General features: G+C 36.3%; 1 protein-coding gene across 16 annotated transcripts in view; it reads left to right on the top strand.

Moving 5' to 3' along the window:
• ERC2 (ELKS/RAB6-interacting/CAST family member 2) overlaps positions 1-22,899 on the top strand; it is a 432,662-nt gene that overhangs the window by 174,187 nt on the left and 235,576 nt on the right. For 6 of the 16 annotated variants that reach the window (XM_042020797.1, XM_042020778.1, XM_042020851.1 and 3 more), the window contains 3 exons: positions 1,404-1,597; positions 6,490-6,501; positions 18,626-18,761. In XM_042020797.1, the coding sequence (XP_041876731.1) occupies positions 1,404-1,597; positions 6,490-6,501; positions 18,626-18,761 (342 nt within the window). Of the gene's footprint in view, positions 1-528; positions 559-1,394; positions 1,598-6,489; positions 6,502-18,625; positions 18,762-22,899 lie in introns of all 16 variants that reach the window. The other 10 variants (XM_042020735.1, XM_042020741.1, XM_042020725.1 and 7 more) reach the window with 4 other exon arrangements.

Below are 22,899 nucleotides of genomic sequence, written 5' to 3'. Positions count from 1 at the left end.
TCAGTAGGTTCCTCATGTCATTCCCTTGGCTTCTTTTGGTAATGAAGTCTTTCTTCTGTATAAAAATCTCAGAGTAGAATAAGTAGCACTTCAAATCTACTATCTTTTTCTTATTATCCTCATGCTTAAATGATATGTTACATGCAAACCCCCTAAGTTTCTTCCCTGGTAATTTCAATTTTTTGTTTTATTTATAGTAAACTCAGACTTCTTATTTATTTATACAGAAAATTTTAACCATTGCAAAGAATATGGACCTCCTAGTATCTGTAGTGTATATTAATTCTTTCCCAAACGTGCATGCTTCATTTTGAACTGCATTTCTTTCATTGCTTGCTTGCATTGTCCATTCCCTGAAATTAAGAAGGATAAGTAAGTCCACATCTTCTTTGTGTACTAAGATAGTTGGAGGACCTTCAGTTCTAAATATCATGAATTTCTGTAAAAATCCTGTATGTTACCTGAATTTTCTATGTTTAATGTGCACTGCCTTAAACTACTTGTTTTTTCCTTGCCTGCTCTTTGAAGATGCCAATTAGGAATAATGGGAAGCAAGGGGTAGGCTAAGCATTGCAGTGCATTGTTGTTTCCATCTGTCTGTGATTATTCCAGCCAACAGTTTAAAGCACTTGGTGCCAGATCATGCTCCCATTGAAGTTAATTGGGTTTTTGCCATTAGGTTTGATGGGAGTTGGACTGGGCTCTGCACTGTTGTTGTTTTCATTGCGTTCTCTCTTGTCTGTGAAACTGCCACCCATCCATGCATGTGTTTGCCAGGTTTGTGCTGTTTCCACCAATGGGCTTGTTCCTCTGATGTTTCAGGTTAAGTATTAATGATAAGATAAAAAGGATTATTGGGTAAGATGTCTGCTGAAGGCAGCTTCTTAGTTTACTGGTTTATCTTTTAAAACAATTTCTTTATTTTAAAATCTTTGTATCAAACTGCATTTGAGGCATCTGGTGATACAGATATATACAATATGTATATATGTATCTGTGTTTGTATTTGTATACGTGGACAAAGTGTGTGTGTTTATGTATAGGGAAAGAGGACATGAGTTGTTAAGAAATTGCCTATATATTCAAAACACACTGAGCCTAATGTGAATTGAATGAATTACAAGATGATTTTTTTTCTAATTTGAAAAAACACCTTTCAAATGGGGTTACTTGAGTATGTAAAACCCCCTTAATAAATCCCCTCCCCCTTTAGGATGATAGAATTTGACTATGTAGATATTTTCATTTCTTTTTATAATGCATCTGTAGAAAAGTGTTATCAGACAGAAATACCCATAATCCTTTTTAATTGAAAACTTGAACTCCGAGACTGAAGAGGTAAAGCTCTTAAAGCTATTTAAGTCATTGTCATCCTTATCTTTTTTGAAATATTGATTCTGAAGGCTCATGAAGCTGAAGAGGAGGCACGGATGAATCCAGAATTTGCAGACAGAATGAAACAGCTTGACAAAGAGGCATCGTACTATAGAGAAGAATGTGGCAAAGCTCAGGCTGAGGTTGACAGACTTCTAGAAATACTCAAGGAAGTAGAGAATGAGAAGAATGACAAAGATAAGAAAATTGCTGAGTTAGAAAGGTAATTTTTGTATTATTTGTCTTACATTGAGTAGCATTTTTGCTTACTTGATCTTCATTTCAAAGCAGAGAAGTTAAGAGCAGAGTACGTTTTTTAACAGAGTATTTGTTATGCCTTGTAAAGAACAAAAAAGGGCTATTTGAGAACTGCATCTCCTGTCTGCTGGCTTTGGAAATATTTAAGGCTTCCATTTTTTAATACTCTTTATAAAACAAGCACATACAGGAAAAGTCATGTACAATTTACAGGGACATCAAACCTCACAGCAAACCGTGTTGCGGAACAAGCCTGTCTTTCTAGTAACTGGTGAATCAGACCTGTTCCCACACGTTTCTTCAAGTGTGAACATCATCACTTGTTCTCAGAGGTTCTGAAAAGTATTGGTAAGTATTTCTAACCTGTCTCATGGATATTTAATAATAGTTGTAACTATTTCCCAGTGCTCCTGTAGTCTTTGCTTCAAAAGAATATTTTCTGATGTTGACCAGGCAGTGATTGTCTTGTTCTGGGAAGTTTGTAGAGGCTTTCCATAATGGAGAGAGGAGGGTTTTGGGATTTGTTTCATGCCCTTTATAATTAAATAGATCGTGGAACCTTCTCCCACATGGTACACTGATACTTATTTGATTGATCTGTTTTCTTTGTTCCCTTCTTTTACTTAGACACTCTTGCTTGAATGAAAGAAGGAATTCTATATTTTCAAATAATTTATATAATTACTTTATTGTGATCAAGTTAGAAGAAAACTGTTTCATGGCTCCAAAAAAGAACTTTTAAGTGTTCTCATTGTTGTGATCATTGCTATAGTTCCAGTCAAGACAAAGCATGCATTAGGGAGCGTTACCATGAGAGAGAGGAACGTCTGTCAGAAGTGTTGGTTACCTTGGTGGGCAGAAAACAACCAGCATGGAAGGAATGATGTGTAGAGCACTTTTTACTGATGGTAGCTTATCAACCTTCACAGCTACCTGCTGCCAAAATTGCTGTTTTTTGCAGATGTTTGGTGAAGTTTAGTTATGGTTAAGTGTTGTGAGAATGGAGACCTCAAATTCAAAGTGAGAAAAGGTTTTTATTTAAGACAGAACTGATTATTTACATAAGGACAAATTCAATTGGCAGTTGCCTCTCTCACCACATCAGAGTTTAGAATACTCAAGTGTTTGCACCTATTCTAATGTGTAACGGAGGTCTCAGAGGAAGTGAGTAACCAAGAGTGGTCACTCTGTGCACCATGCCTGTGAGTTCTGCCTACACTCTCCAAAATCCCAAAGCAGCATATTGGAAAAGATACCACAGTTGGAGGTTTTGTGGGGTTGAGAAACTGCTGCCTTTTCCATGCAGGTGCTGTAGGGGCAGTTACAGACCCAGGCTTGTAATGCAGCAACTCCAGGTGTGACCACCAGGTGTAAACAGCAACTGATCCCCTCCTTGCACTGTAAAATCTGAATTATTGTGTGACACCAGACTCAGTAGTAGGCACAGTAATGTTTTGTTCAAGAGCATAATCTTAAGGCCTTTATTAGGTAGCAATCACGAACGTGTTGAATGTTTGGATGTTAAAATGACAAAATTAAAAGACGATCGTGATGAAGTGATCTCAAATTTCTGGAAATGTTAATTTGATTTAAATAGTTTCTGTAAAAGGACATAAAGAATTGATAGACACCAGAAAATTTATTTGAATTAAATTGAAAATTATTGATTGCAAAACAATAATTACAAAGACAAGGAACTAAGGGATCCAGAGATATTGGTACAGCACTGTCAGCATATAATCTGTTCTTATAGTCTGAGAACCCTGTAATGGATGATGCAATGGAGAGAATTTTCTGGTTTTGTATTAATTTTCTTTTCAAATTTGTTATACTATTAGCAGTGAAGTTTTGGAACACCAATTTCTAGTCTGTTACTGTTGATGAGGATGTTGACCCTGAAATAACTTTTCAGAAAATAATGTGGTGCTGCTGAGTGAACGCAGACTTTTGAAGATGATGTACTGTACTTAGAATGCGATGGAGTAATTAAACTTTGCTATGGACCTTTAGCATATATTTGACATCTCCTCAAACTTCAGATGCAAGGGCATCTCCGGGGTCTTGTAGGAAAATGAATGTGATGTTAAAATGCATTTATTATTCATAGCTTGTTGGAATCCATGTTTACTGCTATGCCAATGTCTTTGCATTGCAAGATAATTGCAACAACATAAATTTTCAAAATATATAAGCATAAATTCCTGAGGAAGTGATAATCTAGACTATTGCAAGCTGTGGTATTGTCACAGTATTTATTATATTTGCATATAAATTCATCAACATAATGAGGTGTGCTTGTATAAATAAGCTTGAAAAGTAATGTAAATGTAATAAAGTTATCATTTACAAGTTCAAACAAAAAGTTAAAACAAGATGAGGAATACTAATGTTCTACTAGTCAGAAAGTATTGACACAGAAAGTATCAAATACTCAGGGGCAGAAGTATCTGCTTTGAGATATGGGCAGTTAAATTTATAAGTGTGTGCTACTTGGCAGATGAACATTATTAATAATTATGAAGAGGTCTTCATATGAATGGTGATTCTTTTTTTGTTCTAATGTGATTTTCTTGGCTCAGAAACTTCTGAGCATCATCACTTCAGATTAATATTATTAATATTAATAATAATCAATATTATTGCTCATATATAAAACCACATTGTTCTGTTTCTTAAATTCTCTCTACATTAATTTTGTATTTTGCAGTTTCTTATTACTACACAGGAGAACCTACTCCTTCTTCTATACTAAAGCTATTTGATAACTTTTATTACAATTTATCTGTTTATAATTAAAAAAGTTTAAAATTAAATGCAAGATATTTTATTTAATGTATAATGTGCTTTTGTTAAACTTAGTTTGCTGTTTTTCTTCGGTTTTCTTGATGAAGGAAATGTGGTTCAGGGCTTTTTGGTTTTTACTTTTGTGGGTGTTTTTTTTTTATAATGTAAATGAAACTGAGTAAGACAGTGATCAGCTCCAGTTTTAATGCAAAGGGCCTCACCAAGGAGAGGGAGCTGCATCCAAAACAGAACTGTTGGGATTAAAGGAGTATATTGTTTAAAGCTTTTATTAATGGGGTTAGAATGAAAAGTATATTTATGAAATGTGATAGAGAGTTTGAATCACAAAATGCAGTGAAATACAATAACATAAAATGCATGTTTGTGAAGTTTGGACCAGTAAGCCTGCCTGATATAAACTAATGATAATCCTTGATACAGTTTAGGAAAAGAAAGATTGGGTGAATATGCTTATGGCTGTGCCATTATGAGCCATCTAAATAAGGAAGCAGAGATCTAAGTAATGAGGAGTGAATCCTGATATGTCAGAACAAATATCTGCAGCGAGGATAGGAAGGTATTAATGTCATCAGGTGCTGGCAAGGCTCTGTGTGGAGCACTGCTGTGTACTTCTTGTCAGTCATATTCCAGAAAGTTGAATTAAAACTGGAAGCAGGTGCAGAGAGAGCTGGTACAAAGGAATGAAGTGCTCATGACACAGGAGGGGTCTAAGCAACAGTGTCTCTGGCAAAACACCACCTCTGTAGGGATGCTTGTTCTGTGTCAATACTGGAAGGGGTAAGCACTGCAGGGGAAGAAGAGTGATTTCAGTAAAAGGGTACTGGCACATAATGCAAGATAAGCTATCCACTGGTAGATTTAGACTGAAAAGAGAAAGAAACTGATGACAACATGGTGAAGATTGAAAAATCTTGGATCCACTTTTCCCCAGTGGTATGTGAGATACTTGATAATTTGCTTGGCTAAGTGTAGCTTCTCAGCAAAGATTGCAGCAATATGAAAGTCCATTTAAAAATATTATACTAGCTATGAGACAAACCCGACTGTTCTTAAACAAGAAGGGTTTTTTTTGGTTATCTACTTCTCATATGCAGTAGGTATATAACACTACAGATGTGTATTCAGACTACAATTAATTCATTCTGAGTTTATTTGGATTTGAATTCTCATGAAGGTAAGTCCACACAGCACTGACAAGTCAATGCACAAGAGACAGATCATCAGCATATGGAATAATTGCATTTTAAAAAAAGTACTTTTATGGCTGTTAAAGATGCTCTTTTCCCTAAGTGCACAAAAGGCTGTGGGACAGATTTAAGGATTAGTCTAGCTGCATGGGGATTGTTTTGGCCTTACTTATTTGAAAAGGACATGTTAGGTATTTTTTTAACAAATTAAATTACCAAAATCAGGGTATTTTCAGTGCTGAAGTATTGATGCTCTTCTTCATACTGAATTAAAAATTTGCTGTCAGCATTGGAAGGGGCTGCATTTCTGGGGTAGGGAGTCAAATATTTGATTGTTAGGTACAGTGCTTTGTGAACTTTTAAATATCTTTGAACAAGTTGCCAAATTGTTTAGCTTCTTTGACTTCCACTGGAAGACTTGATGAATGAGGGTCACCAACCCTATGGTAGTTCAAATGAAAGACTTTGTGGCATATGATGAGATTTTTGTGTGGCAGCAAATGCTACCAATATTCATCCAATGTATTTGTTCTATTTGGTGTGTATATGAATTTGGATGGTTATAAATATGGATGTCTTTCTGCTACCCACCAGTGACAAGATGCCCTTTTACTTTAAAGTTTGTTTTCTTTAGTGCACAGCAAGGATATATCTCTGCATAAATTTTATTTTAGTTGTTGGTTTCCCTTCCCTTTCCTTCCTTGTTTTCTTTTATTTTCTTTTTTTTTTTTTGATAATCTGTTAATATAACATCTGCTTGTTATATTTTTAAAGAACTAATGTGTTCCTCCCTTTATTCTCTTTTGCTGTCTTCCTCCCTATCTGTTTTTCTCCAAATTGCTGCTTTCATCCCTACTCCAACCAGCTTGACTTCCAGGTCAGTATTTTCTGCTCTCCTACTTAATGCTCCTTCCACAATGAAGGTTTTCATTGATGCTTCATTTATTTGGCTATTTTGATTCCACATTATTAAATTCTGTTTGTATTTTGTTGTTTTTATTCTGCTTGTCCCTGTCGTGAAGTTTTTGGTCATTTCATTTCTAGACCAGAAACTTTACAGAAAATTAATCTTTTTCTTGAAAGCCTGTAAGAAAAAACTGTTTATTAACAACATATTCAATTCATATGTTGTTTTGTGTGAAGATTTTTTTCTTCTTTGGGTTTTGCTTATGTTACCTTTGTTTAGAGAGTTCAACATTGGGAATAATTTTTCAGTAGATAACCCAACCCAGCAGGTAATGAAGAGTGACCATTATATACAGAGAGATTTATACCTAAGATCAGGGACTTACTCTTAATACTTTGCCATTGTCCCTTTTACTGTTTACAAACAGAATACGAGGAGTTGCAGTGGTTCTGAAACCTTTAGCTGTTTTTGCTGGCCAGATTCTGGACCAGCACATAACTGTAAAGGAGTTGTCTGTATGTGTTTTTTATGCTGTGTTTGTATATAACCTCGTCTAGTTAGGTTCGTGTTTTAAATTCTTCCAGGTTGTAGATTAGTTCATCTGGCATTTGTCTTTGCACACTGTTTCTGAGTAAACTTTTCAAGTATTACATGTCTTGTGGTGCTTGTTGGAAGTAAAAATTTATCTAGCTGACATTTTTTTTTCTTTTAGTAGGCCTTGATGTTAATTTTCTTTCTCATGCTTATGGGTGGCTGTAAACTGGAAGTTAGCAAAGTCTTAAAACATCTTCTTGGTGTTTTAGAAACTAGTTACTGCATATGGTTTGGATGACAGATTCACCAATATCAATGCAAAAGTGTTTTGTCATAGATCAGTGGGACTGGAGTTAAAGGAGGGTGTACACTGCAAAGACTTTGCAGATAGATTTCAGCTCCCAAGTGTTACATTTGCAGATATGGTTCCAGGTTGCCATGCAGCACATTTGACTAGAATCCTGATGAAAGTTCAATCTGCCTTTATAATATGTTCAGTTCTGAAGTGTTAATAATTTTTCTGTCCAGGTGTACTTTTTGCACAGCATTGTTCTCTATTCATAAAGAAGCAGAGCTTGGGAGAACTTTGGAAAGTTTTGGTCAGCCTCAAAACCAAGCACAATTCACATTTCACAGGTCAGACATGTCAGAGAAGTTTCTGACAGGGATGTCTTGGAACTGCACAGCTGAAGTTGGCTCATTGCAAAAAGATTGACAGGACTTTCCCCCCCGATGTGCTTTAGTGCACTTCACAATCACAAGTTACTTTCCAGCTGAAAAATTTTGTTTCTGAAATTTTAGGCTTATTGATTGTAGTAAAGGATTGGATGAACTCTAAATTTACTGTCCATCTACTTCAAGCACATTTGTGCTTGAAGGGATAGTTACTACACCTAGATTATGAAAATACTTCAACAATTTATTTTCAGAACCTTTTTTTTTTTCAGAAGTTAATTAAATGCATTTATTCTGGAGTTGGCTATGATGAAATTATTGTCTGAATGTGACCACTTTGCTTTTCTATCAGAGCATACTCAACACTGATTGAAAATCTCTCTAGCCCGAGAGAGCCTAAAGAAAGGTATTATGCTATGTGGTTGTCATTATGGTTGATTTCACTGCAATTTGGTGATTGGTATGCAGAAACATTTGTTCGGCAGTTGGAGGTGCAATTTCTGTTATGTTTTATTGACCTAAAAAACCAACTGACCTTGTTGAAGGAAACTGTCCTCGTAATAGTGCCAACTTCCACTCCTAGAATCCCAGTTTAAGTTGTAGAGTATGATTAGGATTTATTGTGGGAATTCAGTGAAGTGTTTTGTTAGCTTGACTATTCATTAAGGTCAAAGTTAATTTAAGAAACAAATCTATTAATTTCTGTAATTTCTGCTAATCAGTATGTTCTCAGCTCTCATTTTAGTCATCCATACTTCTGTGAGGTTATTATGGTTAGAAAAATGCTGCATCTGTTTTATGACATGGTGGGCTGTTGATTCTGATGACAAACAAGAAAATCAAGTACATTGGATAATCCCCCTGTGTGCACCTGCCTGTACAAGATAAAAATACTCTGAGCACAACCATCAGTACAGTGACATCCCCCCACCTTTAGGTTACAGCAGGTTGTGTACTCCCCAGACTTTTCTACCTGCACATAAGGAGGAGATGGAATATTTTTTCCATGTGTATTTTACTGACCAGTGCTAGAAAGTTTCCCACCAGCACTGATGTTTCCTAATTGTTTCCGTGGGAGGCCAGAGCTCAGTGAGATGTGCAAGGGAAGGTTCAACAGAGTTTTAAATTTAACCTGCAGCCATCCACAGTTTTGTCAAACGTCAGTTTGATGGTTCCAAGGGCAGAGTGATATGTTGTTCAAAGATAATTTCCCTGGAGAAATTGAGATAGTGTACTACTGGAAACTGAGAGAATCTGTGATATACATTACTCTTCTGAGAGACTGGTTATTCTGAGTGAGAAACATAGTTGTCACGTTGGATAACAGGCAGATTGCTGACATGTCTTCCTCTTTTAGTCTGTTTGCTACATATGCAGAACCAATATTTTAGCATTTAAATATTTTGAAAGAGATGACATTTTGAGAACAGATTATTTAGATTTATCTGATTACATGTGTGGTTTTAAACTTCCGTAAATTTCATTTTTTTAAAAGAAATAGTAAAGTAGATAGTTTATTTATTTGGAATTCTACTTTCTTAAGACAAAAAAGTAAAATAATATGTTTAAAAATAAGCAGAAATCATAGTGATGAACAATAAAAAGATACAAACAGGGACCTGGGACAAGAGGATTCGCTGTTCTTCAATTTCATCCCACTCAGTATTGAACCTGTCTGCTTAGTTCTGTACTTTCAGTTTGCTGAAAGCCACGCAAAGGTTAAAGTAGAATGGGATTATTTAAATAAGGGAAGGGTATTTTTCATTTCACAGTGATTTGTTTTTTTTGAGATTTGATTTGGAGGGTAAATACTCCATAAAGTAAATGGATATGCAGTATAAAGTGGATATGAGGACGAAAGAGCTCTACCTTGCTGAAGGAAAAATATCAACTTTGGATTGGGTTGGATGTGATACCACAACTTTGTGTTGGGGAAGAGAGCACATAAGGAGCTGTTACTCTTCCCTTTCACGGTTACTGGTTCAAGACATCAACATTTCTTATGCTTCTCCAGACCTGCTGCCTCCACTAGTTTTCCTCAGGGGCAAGAATCAAAGGGCAGATTCCTTTACCTCTTGAACCTGTGAATAAAGTAGCCCCAGAGCATTCCCTGGGGAGCTTGGTGACTGCTTGGGCTCAAAGCTGTCAGGATTCCCTGTGCTTGGTGGAGGGGTGTGTGAGTGAAGAATCATTGTGAGATAGCACAGCTTACCCTCAAAAAGCTGTGACTGAAAAGAGACAGGGGCACTAAATTTAGGAATTGGGCTGTTGGTGGAACTGCTCCTTCCACTCGTATTGTTTGCTTTCACAATGCAGGAGCAGCATACCTGGGCAACGTGATTGTGCTCTGCTCTGGATTTATAATAAGGGGAAGTTGGTATGTCTAAACAAGAGGCATACAAAGTGTACCTGATTTATTTGAACATCTGAAGAAGTTACTGCAAAAGTATGGAAAGCTTGATTTATGTATTGAATGGTAATGGCTGGATTGATCCTGAGAACTTCTAGGGTGAGCCAGGAGTTGCAGTCAGAAGCCTTGATCCAGAAGGAAATTGCAATGAAACATGGAGTGCTGCAGAGGAGGTGTGATCCTGATTGCTGTCAGGCTGGGCTGGACATGCTGTGGAGCAGTAGGATGCAGAGAAAAACTGTAAAGAGTCAGGAGGTGGTGGAGCTTTTTTTTCCTGTTTGTTTGTGTGGACATGCTTTGTTTGTTTGGTATTTTAAAGAAAAAAGCTTTTTTGGACTACAGCTGGGAAGGAGCTGATGGAGCAGTAGCAGGGCTGCAACTCCTTGGTTGCAAATTTCAGGCAACAAATGATTTCCAGTAACTGCTTACAGTTATTGCTAATGGTCTCAATTAATAAAATAGCTGAGCAAGCAATTGCTGTATTAAATCAGATCAAATATCCCTCTCATCTAGTGTGCTGTCATCAGCAGCGCTTTCTTTTTTTCTTTTAAAGAAGGAGATCAGAAGAAAAAGCACGACAATCCTGGGTGTACGAGAGAGATGTGTGACAGATGAGTCTTCTGGTACAAATTTCACACATGTTCATGTAGAGTGTCATCCAGCAGGAATGTGCTGAGGAAGACAGCAGTGCAATGCACGGGGTCGGAGTTTCAGTGGTTTCAGTGCAGATCTGCGTTGAAACAAAGTGACATGAACCATAGTTTGGAACAGGATTTTCGTACGTCTCTTTCATTCATGCATTATCCTCATGTGGATATTTCTACCGTCTCTCCAGGGCTTATGAGGGAACTGTGTCAGACTAAACACTTCTTAAATAAAAATTTTGGAAAACTTCCCAGATTTTGTGTTAGGTAAACCCTTCTTCCCACGTTTCTGTCTTTGAGGTGAGAAATGTTTCAGTGACTTCCGTGACACTTGCTTTATTTCTACCAGGCAGAGTTCTTGGTTGTCCCAGGACAATAATAGTGTTTTGTGGTGCATTTGGAGGCAAAGTAATTGTCTCGCTGAAAAATTGTCATAATGTGAGTATTAAGAAACCTGAAGCCAGCCTTCAAGCAATTGAAATAATGATATTTAAAGGGGGGAGTGTAAGGGGATGGGAAGAAGGGTTTCATTGAGACCTACAGATCTCTGTGGGCAGGCCTGCTCCTTTGGGTGAAACTGAAGCAGCTATGTAAGCCATCAGTAATAGGAGCTGGAAGTGTAATGAAAACATTGACTATACTAAAATTCATTTATCTTAGCTGCTAATTCTGATGGAATTATGGAATTTTTGCATTCAACTAGAGAATAAGTGATATAGGAATTAATATTTTTTTTTTAGATATTTAAAAAATATTATTTGGTTTGGATGACTTTTTTTTTGTCCCATGTTTGTGCTGGTCGTTTTGGTTTCCAGTTCTTTCTATCAAAGAGAGCACAGAGGGGTACCTCCCAGCTCTGGTGTGTAGATGAACTGTGACATGGAGTTTGCCATAGTCTCAGCACCAGGTGAATGGCAGAAAGAAGAGCAAGCATTCTTCTTCAGTGAGAGATTATATTAATTTCTTGTGATAATGTTTTCTCAGGCATGTGGAAAATAGTGGCCTTTATTTTATAAGATAAAGTCAGTTTAGCCAAGGTTAACCGGGGAGAATTACCTGCCTCCGAAGTCTCTTCCCCAAAAGGCAACAAAATTTTACTCATTTTTCATAAGTTTCTTTCCTGTGGGAAGGTCTTAATGTCCTGTTAGCCATCCTGGCAACGGGGGAATCCAGCAATGGGCTGGTAACATTTTCCTGTCTCTCCAGGAGGCATCCACTCAAGTTTTCTTTCTCATCCCAGATGATAATAGACATGCTAAGGAAGCCGAGCTACTTCCCTTTATGTCACTGTAGAATACATTTTTTTTTTAGTTACAAGATCAAATAGCACAACTGTAAAAATGAAATTTTGTCACAGGGTCAGCCGTGGGGTCACAGGTTATGTTGTCTCACAGGTTAGGAGTTTAAGCAATTGTAAAGGGAGTTGAAGTCTTGCTCCTGCTCCTTTTCAGTGGGAAATAGAGAGGGGAAGATATAGTTCTTTCATAGAGAAAAGGAAAAGAGGGGGAATAAGGTCTGCTGGATTTTCTGCTTTGGAATAATGAAGGCAAGGAGGGCAATGCTGAGACAGGATATACAGGATTGTTTCTTTATAGGTTAGCAATAGGTTAGTCAGACAGGCAAAGAAAGAAATTCATTGAGATCTGGGAATGAAGATCCTCCAAAGTGATGTGGCCTTTATGAAAATAGACATGTAAACATTTCTTGGTTTTGTTTGTTTTCTTTTGAGTATGTGTAACAAAACCAAGGAATACTTGTTTATTTATTATTTCTCCTTTAAGAAGTTTGCATTCAAAACACTTTACTCCCCCGTGCATATGTAGTGGTCTGTATTAATCTGTGAGCTTTTTAAAGGGTCTTTGGCTATAGGAGTATTTCTGCTTTTAATGTTAAAATTTGATAGACCAATTAATTTCTTAATGGTTGGGATAGCTGCTTTTGTTTATTCATTTAAGGTATTTAATTTGGTATCAGTGTGATAATTGTATTAGTTAACAAAAGGAAAATAAGAAAAGCTAAGAATAAGGAGATACTAGATTTTAGAAGATATTTTGGACACTAATAATTCTTTAGGTTATAGGATCTTGATTGAAAAAAAAACCAACATGAAAGTTTTAAATGCAAATGACAGCACAGAAAGTCACTGATTAGTTTTTTTATTACCGTATTATAAAACTTACAGTGACTATAGTCTAACTTATTAATTCAGCAGTCAAGCATGAGGGCTTTGTTTTAGAAAACATTGCCTTTGTTCAAGATATGTTTTCTTTGTTATATTAAAATTTTTTCTTTGTTATATTAAAAATTCAGCATATCACAAGTAGAGGTTTTCTTACCATGGTAATATCTATTTTCTACAGAAAAATCAGTCTCTGGGCTCTAAGTGAATAAACAGTGTCCTTGTTTGTGTCAGGAATGTGTCTGTCAATACCCCTCTTAACATCTCTTGTGGTGTTTGTAGTCTATTAGCGCCAGCCCATCTTTGTTTTTCGGGTTTAGAGATAGTTAGTAGCAAGTGCATTTTAATTCCATGAAAGTGCCAGAAACAGTACTTAACTTTGCTTACATCTTAACACAATTCTAGCTTTTGGATTTCAATGAAGTTAGACCTACATTTTGAAGCATTACCCTTATGCTGGTTTAGTCATGATTCAGTGAAGCACCTGCAGAGACTCTCATTCTTAAGACAGTGAGAACTGAACTGCTAGGAATATTTCTACTGAGTCCTACTAAAGTAATGTAATTTGGAATGGATGTTCACGTGGTTGGGATTTACAGGATCAGGTCTTCTGCATGACTAGCTGTGGAGACCCAGAGTGCCTAGTAAAATGATAAGATTTGTTTCACTGCTCACATACATGAATTCTTTGTAAAGGTGTGGGCTATTTATAAAGGAGAAAGAGATGATCTGTTAAAAACAAAAATACTTTTTTTCAAGTAATGATGATGGTAATATTCTACCCAGTGCCTTCCTAGAACAATGGGTGAAGGTGTTTGTTTTTTTAAAATAAGTGTACTATATTGAATTTTAAAACACATTTTTGAGAATTTCTTATTTTACATAGATTACTTGTTTTGACTAAATTGTATTTCATAAAATAGATATAGTTGGCTTGGTTTGGGGTTGGTTTTTTTTCTATTTTTGCTTGTTTCCCTGAAAACATTCTTTGTGCTCTGATTTTGTTATCTTTTGTCTGCTGAGGAGCACAGCTTCCTTGCACACTGGAGAATTCTTTGATTGACTTGCAGACAGCTGGTCCCATTGAAATGCTATTTAAAGTGATTAAAATTATTGCAGAGACATATTCCTTTAGAAAATGTTACAGATTTTTCTCTTGGGAGTATTTTGCATGTCTGCATTTTTTGGATGCTTTGAGGGGGGAAAAAAAACCTTTATGAAATAGAGTAAAGGCTATACTAACATGTAACACTTATTTTTGGCTGACATTACCAGCTTTGTGGCCAAGGTACCCAGGTGGCTAATTAAAGCAGGGAATTTAATGAAATAGTGTGATTTTCTATAGCTATCAGAGATGAAAGCATTGGAGGTTAGACAACACACACTACTGTAAAATAAAATCTGAATGCTACTCACATATATGCAGAAACTTAGTGTTTAATATTTGCCTTAAAAAGTTGAACTGAAGGAATTAAATATCCTATAGTTAGACCTACAAGATCAATTTGTGTGCTACTCCAGAACAAGAAAAAGCCCCAAACATGGTTAAAGTGTAGTCATCACAGTTATATTCGTACCAGCAGGAACTACGTGCTGCTACTGTTTTGCTGTTTATCTTTCTGCTGATCAAGGGTCTGGGTCTCTGTGGCACTGATGTCTGTTTGCTACAAAGACATTTCAGTTAAAAGATGAAATAGAATGAACAGTGCATTTGAGGTAAGGGCATCTTGCTGTTTGCCCAGGAAGATTGATGGACTCTTAAGTTCTTTGGGCTGGACTTCATAAGAGATAAAGCTAAAGGGCTGTTTGAGAATTTTTTGTCTTTTCCTTTTTTCTGTCTTGCTTGGATCTATGATATTCTGAGTGTATCTAAATATTTAGCAGATGATAGTTCTTGAGCAGTATGAGAAGTCAGAGCTGCTGCAGTCTGTTGACTCCAGTGCTGGCATTCTGAGGCCACTTTTCTCAAAAAATTGTTGGATGCTGAGGAAAACAGAGGTGTGGCAATCCTGTCATTTAGATACCTGATTTTATGTCTAGTGCCCAGTCGAGGTGCACATTAATGACTGTAGAGCATTGTCCACAGTATGTGTTGAGAAAGATGATAAAAAATTATCCCAGGTCAGAAACATGCAGGAAGAGGAATGGGGCTGATTTTTATGGAGTAGCATATCTAAGGTGAATGAATATTAGTTAAGAGCAATGTCTTGATCTAGGCATAAGAAATTAATAAACTTAATGAGTAGTAAGGTAGCTTCTAGAGAGGTATGTTACTTTATACAATCTTTTCTCTTCTTTAGGAGCGAGAGAATGTCTAATCTACTAAAATACTAAGGTTTTATTTAGAATTTTTTCTTTTACCTGGTGTTCATATCTTCTTTATTAACTTCCAATATTATTGGCATCTAGTATTTATGTTGCATGGGTGTTTGCTGAATACTGCTTCTCTGATATTGAATTACCAAATGAGCTAGGAGATGCCTATAACATCCTTCAATTTATAATACTGGAACAGAACAGAACTTATTTACTTTTTAAATTTTTTTAAAATTTATTTTTATTATAAACCATTCAAGATGTGTTTATATTCTAGATCTGTTTTCAAGACAGTTTAGTTTCACTCTGAATTCTTTTTTGTTCCTAAGCTGCTAGATATTTTATAGCAGTTGCTGACTGGCTTTAGCCCTCACAACACAAACACATGTAAATTTGTTATCTGAAAAACTGTCATTAATCCTACTTTTTAATGTTTGGCCAAGTTAAAGCTCTGTGCAAAGAGTTAGTCATCTACGCTGCTTTTCAGTCTGCTTTGTTTCTTAAATGTTTACGAGCTCAGAACATCATTTCTTTAATCCAGATATAGTGTTGGCACCACTTCAGTGTACTGTGGACTTGGGTGCTTTAGAGTTCGTTTGTAGCCTGGTTTTCCAGTTCTGTGAAGTTTGTAAAATCACAAATGCAGCTGAGTGTTGGTTAATAACTAGCTTGAGATGACTGTAATGTCTGGCTCAGAGATTAAAGAATTAACCTAAAAGAGAGTAGATAAATAATAATAATAATAATAATAAAATTAACCCTAAAAGATAATAGGTGACTGACTTCAAAATGGACTATAACAATGTGGAAAATCAGAGAGCTGTGGATTTCATCTTCCTGCTCAGGGGCAATAACACTATCAGAAAATGCTGCGCTAGCAGAAAGTTATTAACTTGTGGTGGTAAGAGGAATTCTACTGACCAGACCCCTACAACACACACTTCAGATTTTAAAGACACATGTCTTAAGCAGTAGTCCTTTATTCATTTTATTGTCTTAAGCAGTAGTCCTTTATTCATTTTATTCTGTCTAATGAATTTTGTGGTCTTAGAGCATTAAATTCAAGCAGTGTAGCAGAACACATGAAATGAATTCCACATGATAAAGAGTAATGTAGAGTCAACTATTCATATCAGCATAGCTACTGGTAAGCTATGTGGATTTTTTTTCATATATCCTCTATGGTCATGGCATATGATATTTTATGCTGATTGGGTACTATTCCCAAATATTTTTCTATTTCTCATGCATATTGTTTACTTATCCTAATCTTCTATTTTATTCAAAAGCATTTTAGAAACAGAAGAGTCACATGAAAACATTCCAGAGCAAGCAACTCAAAAATTCTACTTGGCCAAGGATTATATTTGATATTTAAAAAAAAAAGCTGGTGGGGAATATGTTTTTGTACTTATTTGCTGCAATGAACTCCCCCAGTACACGTAATGCAGGCCTAAAAGAAAATTCCTCAGCTAGGCTTTTTAACTGTAGCCTTTTCATTTCCATAGGTATGTAGCCAGTTGTGGAATAAAGAGAGTCCATGACAGAGCTTTCTTTTATTTCCTTCTCTTCAAGATTTTGCATATCACAGGCACCAGATGTTTTCCTCTGCAGCTTTACCATGTTCTGCTTTTCAGTGTGGCATTAGACAAAAGCTGAAATGGGAAGTTGTGTGAGGGAGGGGTGATGAAAGAAGCGGCTAGCATTGGCATAAAATTGAACTTCTTTCAGAGTTTAAACTTACATGAATTTATCATTTACTCCACATGAGATTGGAAACCAATTTATGTTTTAACAGCACAAAGCCATATTGCACCACCAAAATTCCTGCCAAATATGTTTATATATGATGTTGTGGAAGTAGTTTTTTTCCAATATTCATTTTGGTTTTATGCTGAGTAAGTCTGTGCTTACAATTACGGGACAGACTCATGACAGGGAACTGATTTTCACTTGGAGTTGCAAGCAAATAACCTATATTTGAGCCAGTTGTATATGTTTTTTTTTTCTGGGCAAGTTGCACTTAGTTTTTCTTTAGTTATAATTGACTAGATTTTCTCTTATGTGCCATACTTACTTTTAGATGAAGTGTCTTTTAGGAATTTTTAATACCATGGCACATTTATTGATTGCATATTAATTCTTAATTTTTCAGTATAAATAAATAGTGAAAAAAAACACAGGTAGGACAAAGATTCCAATGATAGAAGTAAATATCAAATGACCCAGTTTCTTTAGTGTAATAAAATCTGTGCAAGAAATGTATTCTATAACTTTTTTTCACTGCTTCTGATATGAAAGCAAAGGAGGGATTTTCAGTAGTCCTTTTGGACATTGAATAATATTCTCTTCATTTGCCACAATAGGATTAGTGAGTAGATCTCATTAGGAATTTGCACGTGACTTTTATTTTTTATAGATAAAAGGGAACAAATTCCTTCAAGTCAAAGAAAGTCTAGAAAATAATATCTAAGAATTCAAGCAGGTAGGAAGTATTACTGCAAGGAGATGTTTTCATTACCTACTAGGCAAAATTAGTTTGCCTTCTTTCTTAAAAAGGTGTATGCTAAGTCTCAGAAATGCTTCTGGTAACTTAATTAATAACATCCACAATAAAAGATAATTAAATATTGAAACAATTAGGGTTTTTTTAATTAATACAGTCTTAACAAAAGAAGACATGTAATGGTGGCAAAGATTGTTTCATTTTCTTAGGAATGGCTCATAAATCTGTTTGTTGCTTATCTTTTGTAGAAAGTAGTCCCATTATTAAAAATGATAGAAATGTTTTTGTCACATATAAAGCTATTTGTAAAGGCATCCCTTATTCGTCATGTCGTATTTATGACCCGACCTTCTAGCCCATTACAGTTTAATCCTCCTAAACACTGTATTTGTAGTCCAGGTTTTAAATAAAATAGAATAAAAATAGAATTTTGTAACATACATTAGTCATCACCTTCAACTTCTGCTTCCTTTGAAATTAATACTATTTGAAGCCCTTATTAAAATTGCTCCTGAGATTGTTGGATAATCTCCCTCTGTCAACAATTTTTCTGTATAGAGCTCAGAATATGTATGAGTTTTTGTGAGCAAATCATAAAAAGGGAAAAATCTTGTAAGCCCAAATAATTGCTTTACCACTGTATAATCTGAAAGCTGGTTTGGAATGCCATCTTGAAAACAAGATGAAGTTTTATTGCTACAACTGATACTTGGAGTACTCGTGTCTGTTGGAGAGATGATGTCCTGTGTTGTAGTCACAAAATTAATCTCTACTGTGAGAGAAGTGATTGCAGTTGTTAATACTAATGGGTGTGTGTGTGCAATTCTTAGACATATGAAGGACCAAAGCAAGAAGGTTGCCAATCTGAAGCACAATCAGCAATTGGAGAAAAAGAAGAATGCACAGCTGTTGGAAGAAGTTCGTAGGCGAGAGGACAACATGACAGACAACTCCCAACATTTACAAGTGAGTTTATTTTTCAGTTGTTTTTTAAAGCTATCAAAGAAAATACACTTCTGTTCCACTGTGTGTCTTCCAGAATGTGTAATGAATCTCTTCCCACAAAGAGCTGATGGCTCCTTCCTCTTCTACCAGAGAGTGCACTGCTCACCTCAGTTGTATCCATGAAATATTTACTATTTAGGGTGAGGAAAAAACCAATAGAATTTGAAGACCTCTGCATAGTTACTACACCAGCAACTGTTTTTTCTTACAGTTGGAAAGAAAAGGTATTTGTATATCTCTTCTGTATTTCAGAGAGACTTTGAGACTTACTCCAGGAGAATTTCTACAGTTTGTGAGTTACTGAATTCAGTGGTTGAGAAATTATTGTTCTTAAGCTGATCTGTTTAAGTGATACATTACATACCAGGGAACTTGTGTTCAAGGCCACAAATTTGATGCTTGACTTAAAAAGTACTCTCTGAGATCTGACTGTGAAAAACCACGAAAAGAAGTGCTGATTTCTGTTGACAACATCAATGTCTCAATGCCCAGTGTTTATAGGCAATTTACAGTGCAAAATATCAATTTTGCCTTGATCTGATTAATATAATGTGTTTCTGGAAAATTTCCAGTGGATGGAATTTGACCTTCTCATGCTTCATATGGTTGTATTTCTCATGTGTTCCTATATGCAAAACGGAAAAATTAACACCACATCTCTCTTTAGGCTTGTGTTGGTGAAGCTTTATGTCAGAACCAAGTTCAGGAAATGATACATTATTTATGCATCTGTGCAGTGTTACGTTTACTTTACAGCCTTGGTCATTACATACTGATTGCATCACCATGCATTCCACTGCACGTGGTATAGCAATAAAAGCTTGTGAAGGATTTGGTCTGACAATATGATAGATCAAAATTAAATTTCGGTGTTGAACAGCTACTTGTAATTACAGTGGTTCAGTAAAGAGAATAAATTAAGCTTATTTTTTCAGTATTATTTTGGAAATCTATTACAGTGGGGTGGTAACTAGAGAATAGAAGCCATTCTCAGGATCTTTGATGTAACTGCTATACCTGGAGGTTTCTAGTCATGAGATGAGAATCGGTATACCAAATGGAGGTGGTGAGGCTGAATGGCTTGAATTTAGAAAGAAAATACCCCATCTGGTGTATAGCTCTTCTGTGTCGTTCACTTCCTGTAAAGCATCTGTACACTGAGAACCATTTATGAAAACCAGTTAACCAAGAACTGGTATTTCTTGTTACTATGCCTTAAAATGTCAGTATTTTTATATGATGTACTTCAACATTTTACTTTCAGTAAAAAATATAGATATGTGTGTATATATATATATCTGGTGTGTGTTGTGGCCCATCCTTCACTTGCTGGGAAAGTGAAAAGGAGAGAATCCCAGCTGCCTCTGCCTATCAGTAGGTGCTCTACATTCCCAGTAGCTGCAAGAACAGCAGGAGAAAGGGAGTCTTGGTCGTCTGTGCTGCTGGATAGCTGGTAGGGATAATCCTGCCTTCTCTGCCATACTGGCAATCAGCTACCACAACTGGTTGTTGTACTTCCTGTGTCAAAGATTTCCACATTTCCTTGGCTTATTTCTTCTCAAGCATTTCTTAATGCTGAAAAATGCATGTTAGCTTGAGGTTTCCCTGGGATTGCATGATTTTGGGAGGTTTTATTACTCTACAAAAACACTGTAGTGAATCTTGCAAATAAAGTAAATACTCTGACATTGAATAGTCATGTCACAGTGCAGGTGACATGACTCTGATGTACATTTATTCTGCTGATAGGGAAGTATTTTGGTTTAAAGTTTTTCACTGGTAGTTTATTTGTTTTATATGTGTAAGGTAATTACAAATGCTAGGTGAGCGCATCGAGTCTTGTTATATGAATCTGATAAGTAGGTGATTGACTGGTTGAAAAGCCAAACAAATTCTAAAGCTCCAGTCGATTAGCCTTCATATAGAAAGGAAATTTTTTTCATAATTTTTCTAAGACAGCCTTTCCTCCTTCATGGAGTTGTGTAAAAAGTAACAGCAGTGATCTAAGGATTTAAATGAGGCAGCATTTTTGGGGAGACAAATGATGTGAGATACATGGTATACTTCGAAAAAAATTCTTGTAGTACTATGCATCTGCTAATTAAAAACAATATTAGTTGGTATTTCAATAAATGTTTAATTAACATCTTAGTAAACCATAGGGATCTGACCACCTTTTCTTACTGTTCATAATAACTTCTACTGCTTTTAGTGGAAACACCCTGCATTTATAAGACACAGTGCTTGTGTCTACAGTGTACTTGTTGCATTTGTGAATGATGTATTGAGCTGTTAGGGGAAAAGTGTATCCTAAAATTCTCTGGCCTGATGTAATGACTGTATTTGTTGGCTAGCTGTGATAAGCTGGCTGTTGCCTGGCTGTGATAAGCTCAGCTGAGAATTGAAGAGCAGACACACTGGTCAAATTACATTTACTCCAGCCAAGTCTCAGTCCCTTTGCAGAAGTAGTGGAAAAGATGAAATAAGAGAGTGAGAACAATTGTCCATGGACCATTCAGGAGCTGCTCAGGGCAAACCGAAGCTGTCAAGTGCCACCCATTCTGTACAGCTCATGTAGGGGCTGAAGCTGTACCCATTTAGCTGTTCACCTGCTCTCTGATGGCTGTGAAGAGGTTCAGAAGTCTGTAGTTTCTTGGAAGCTTCAACAGTATGTGATAGTTCCTGAGGCTTGTAGCACCATGTGTATTGGTGACACTTTCCACAATCTTTTCAGGTAAAAGCATCTCAAAGCTGGTTCATGTCCCAGTGTCATGCTTGCAGGGCAAGTTTGAGTCTCTGGTGGCCCCATCTCACAGCACTCCGGGGCCACTGCTGTGATGGAGAGTGCTCTGGGGTGCCTGGGGAGGGAATTCACTTTGGTCTCCCTCAGCTATCCTCTAATTGTGAGTGATGCTTCAGGCGTGGTTTTGGGGGGTTCTTTGGATCACTGTAAAATTGGAAACATCAGGAAGCCAGATTAATTCTTGGGAATGGAGAATAGTTGTGAGGTTTTCTGTTTTTTCCTAACACAAATCAAGGGCAGACCTGTGCGAGTCTTGCCAGACATGATGGTCATATATTACATAAAGCATCACAGCAGGAGAGCTGGACCTTGAACACTTTAATCATGAATTTTTTTGAGAATGGTGTCTTCATTTTTCATGCCTTCATTTTTCTCTCTTTTTTTTGTCAGTCTTAAAAATGATAAGCCTTTTTGAGAAACACTGACCTAAAAACTATACAGATATCATGTCATAGATTTGTGAGTAATTCTTCAAGTCTCTTTGCAGGATCTTGAAACGTTAGAGATGTGAGACTTGTTTATTCCCTGAGATTAATTTTTCTTGATTCTGCGTGGAATATATTTCTTCCAGTAACACTGGTACCTCAGTAGAATTGGGAAAGGAAACATTTGCATAACACTGAGAACTTGAGTGCATTTGGCTTTGATTCTGATTTTCAAATCTGCTGTAATAACAACAACAAAGTCTTTTTGTTTCTCTAGAGTAAGCAATGAGAGGGTGCACTAATAATATTCCTATGTGTCTCATGACATAGCCTCAAAGGGAATTGAATGTACACTTTTGTCTGATTATGCTTTTCATAGATGTAATATATCAATTCAATAAGTGATCTAAGCCTAGAAACACTTCTTTGTGGAAATTTTGTGCAAACTGTCCAATGCATACGTGTCACAAAAAAAGTGCAGGGATGAACCTGAATAAAAGTTAGTGAGTTTAATACCCTATTGTGCCCTGATCTGCACAGCTTCTGGGTGTTTTCCCCCTTTCTTCCAGTTCATCTCTCTGGCAAAGTTTTTGACTCTCCTTATGTTTTAAATGTTTGGGTAATTTGTCACAATTCTCTTTGAGGTAGCTTGGGTTTTCTTTGGCTGGAAATCCACATGCGGAAAAGAGATATTTCAGTAACAATATTGTTTTTGAGTGAGACAATGTGTAGTTCTCATTGATTTCAAATGTCATATAGATGCAGCTTGATCAATGGTTTATGCCTGCAGTACTGTGGAACAGATTGTGTACACATACACGTTTCCCAGGTGTAAATAGCTCACTTTTTAAAGAGAGTTCAGCTTGTCAGT

Source organism: Corvus kubaryi, unplaced genomic scaffold (assembly GCF_017639235.1).
Source record: "Corvus kubaryi isolate FWS band 111438036 unplaced genomic scaffold, C.kubaryi_AGA036_p1.0 124, whole genome shotgun sequence".
Lineage (NCBI taxonomy): Eukaryota > Metazoa > Chordata > Aves > Passeriformes > Corvidae > Corvus > Corvus kubaryi.
The sequence above is the reverse complement of the archived record's forward strand: the minus strand, read 5'-3'. Positions and strand labels throughout refer to the sequence as shown.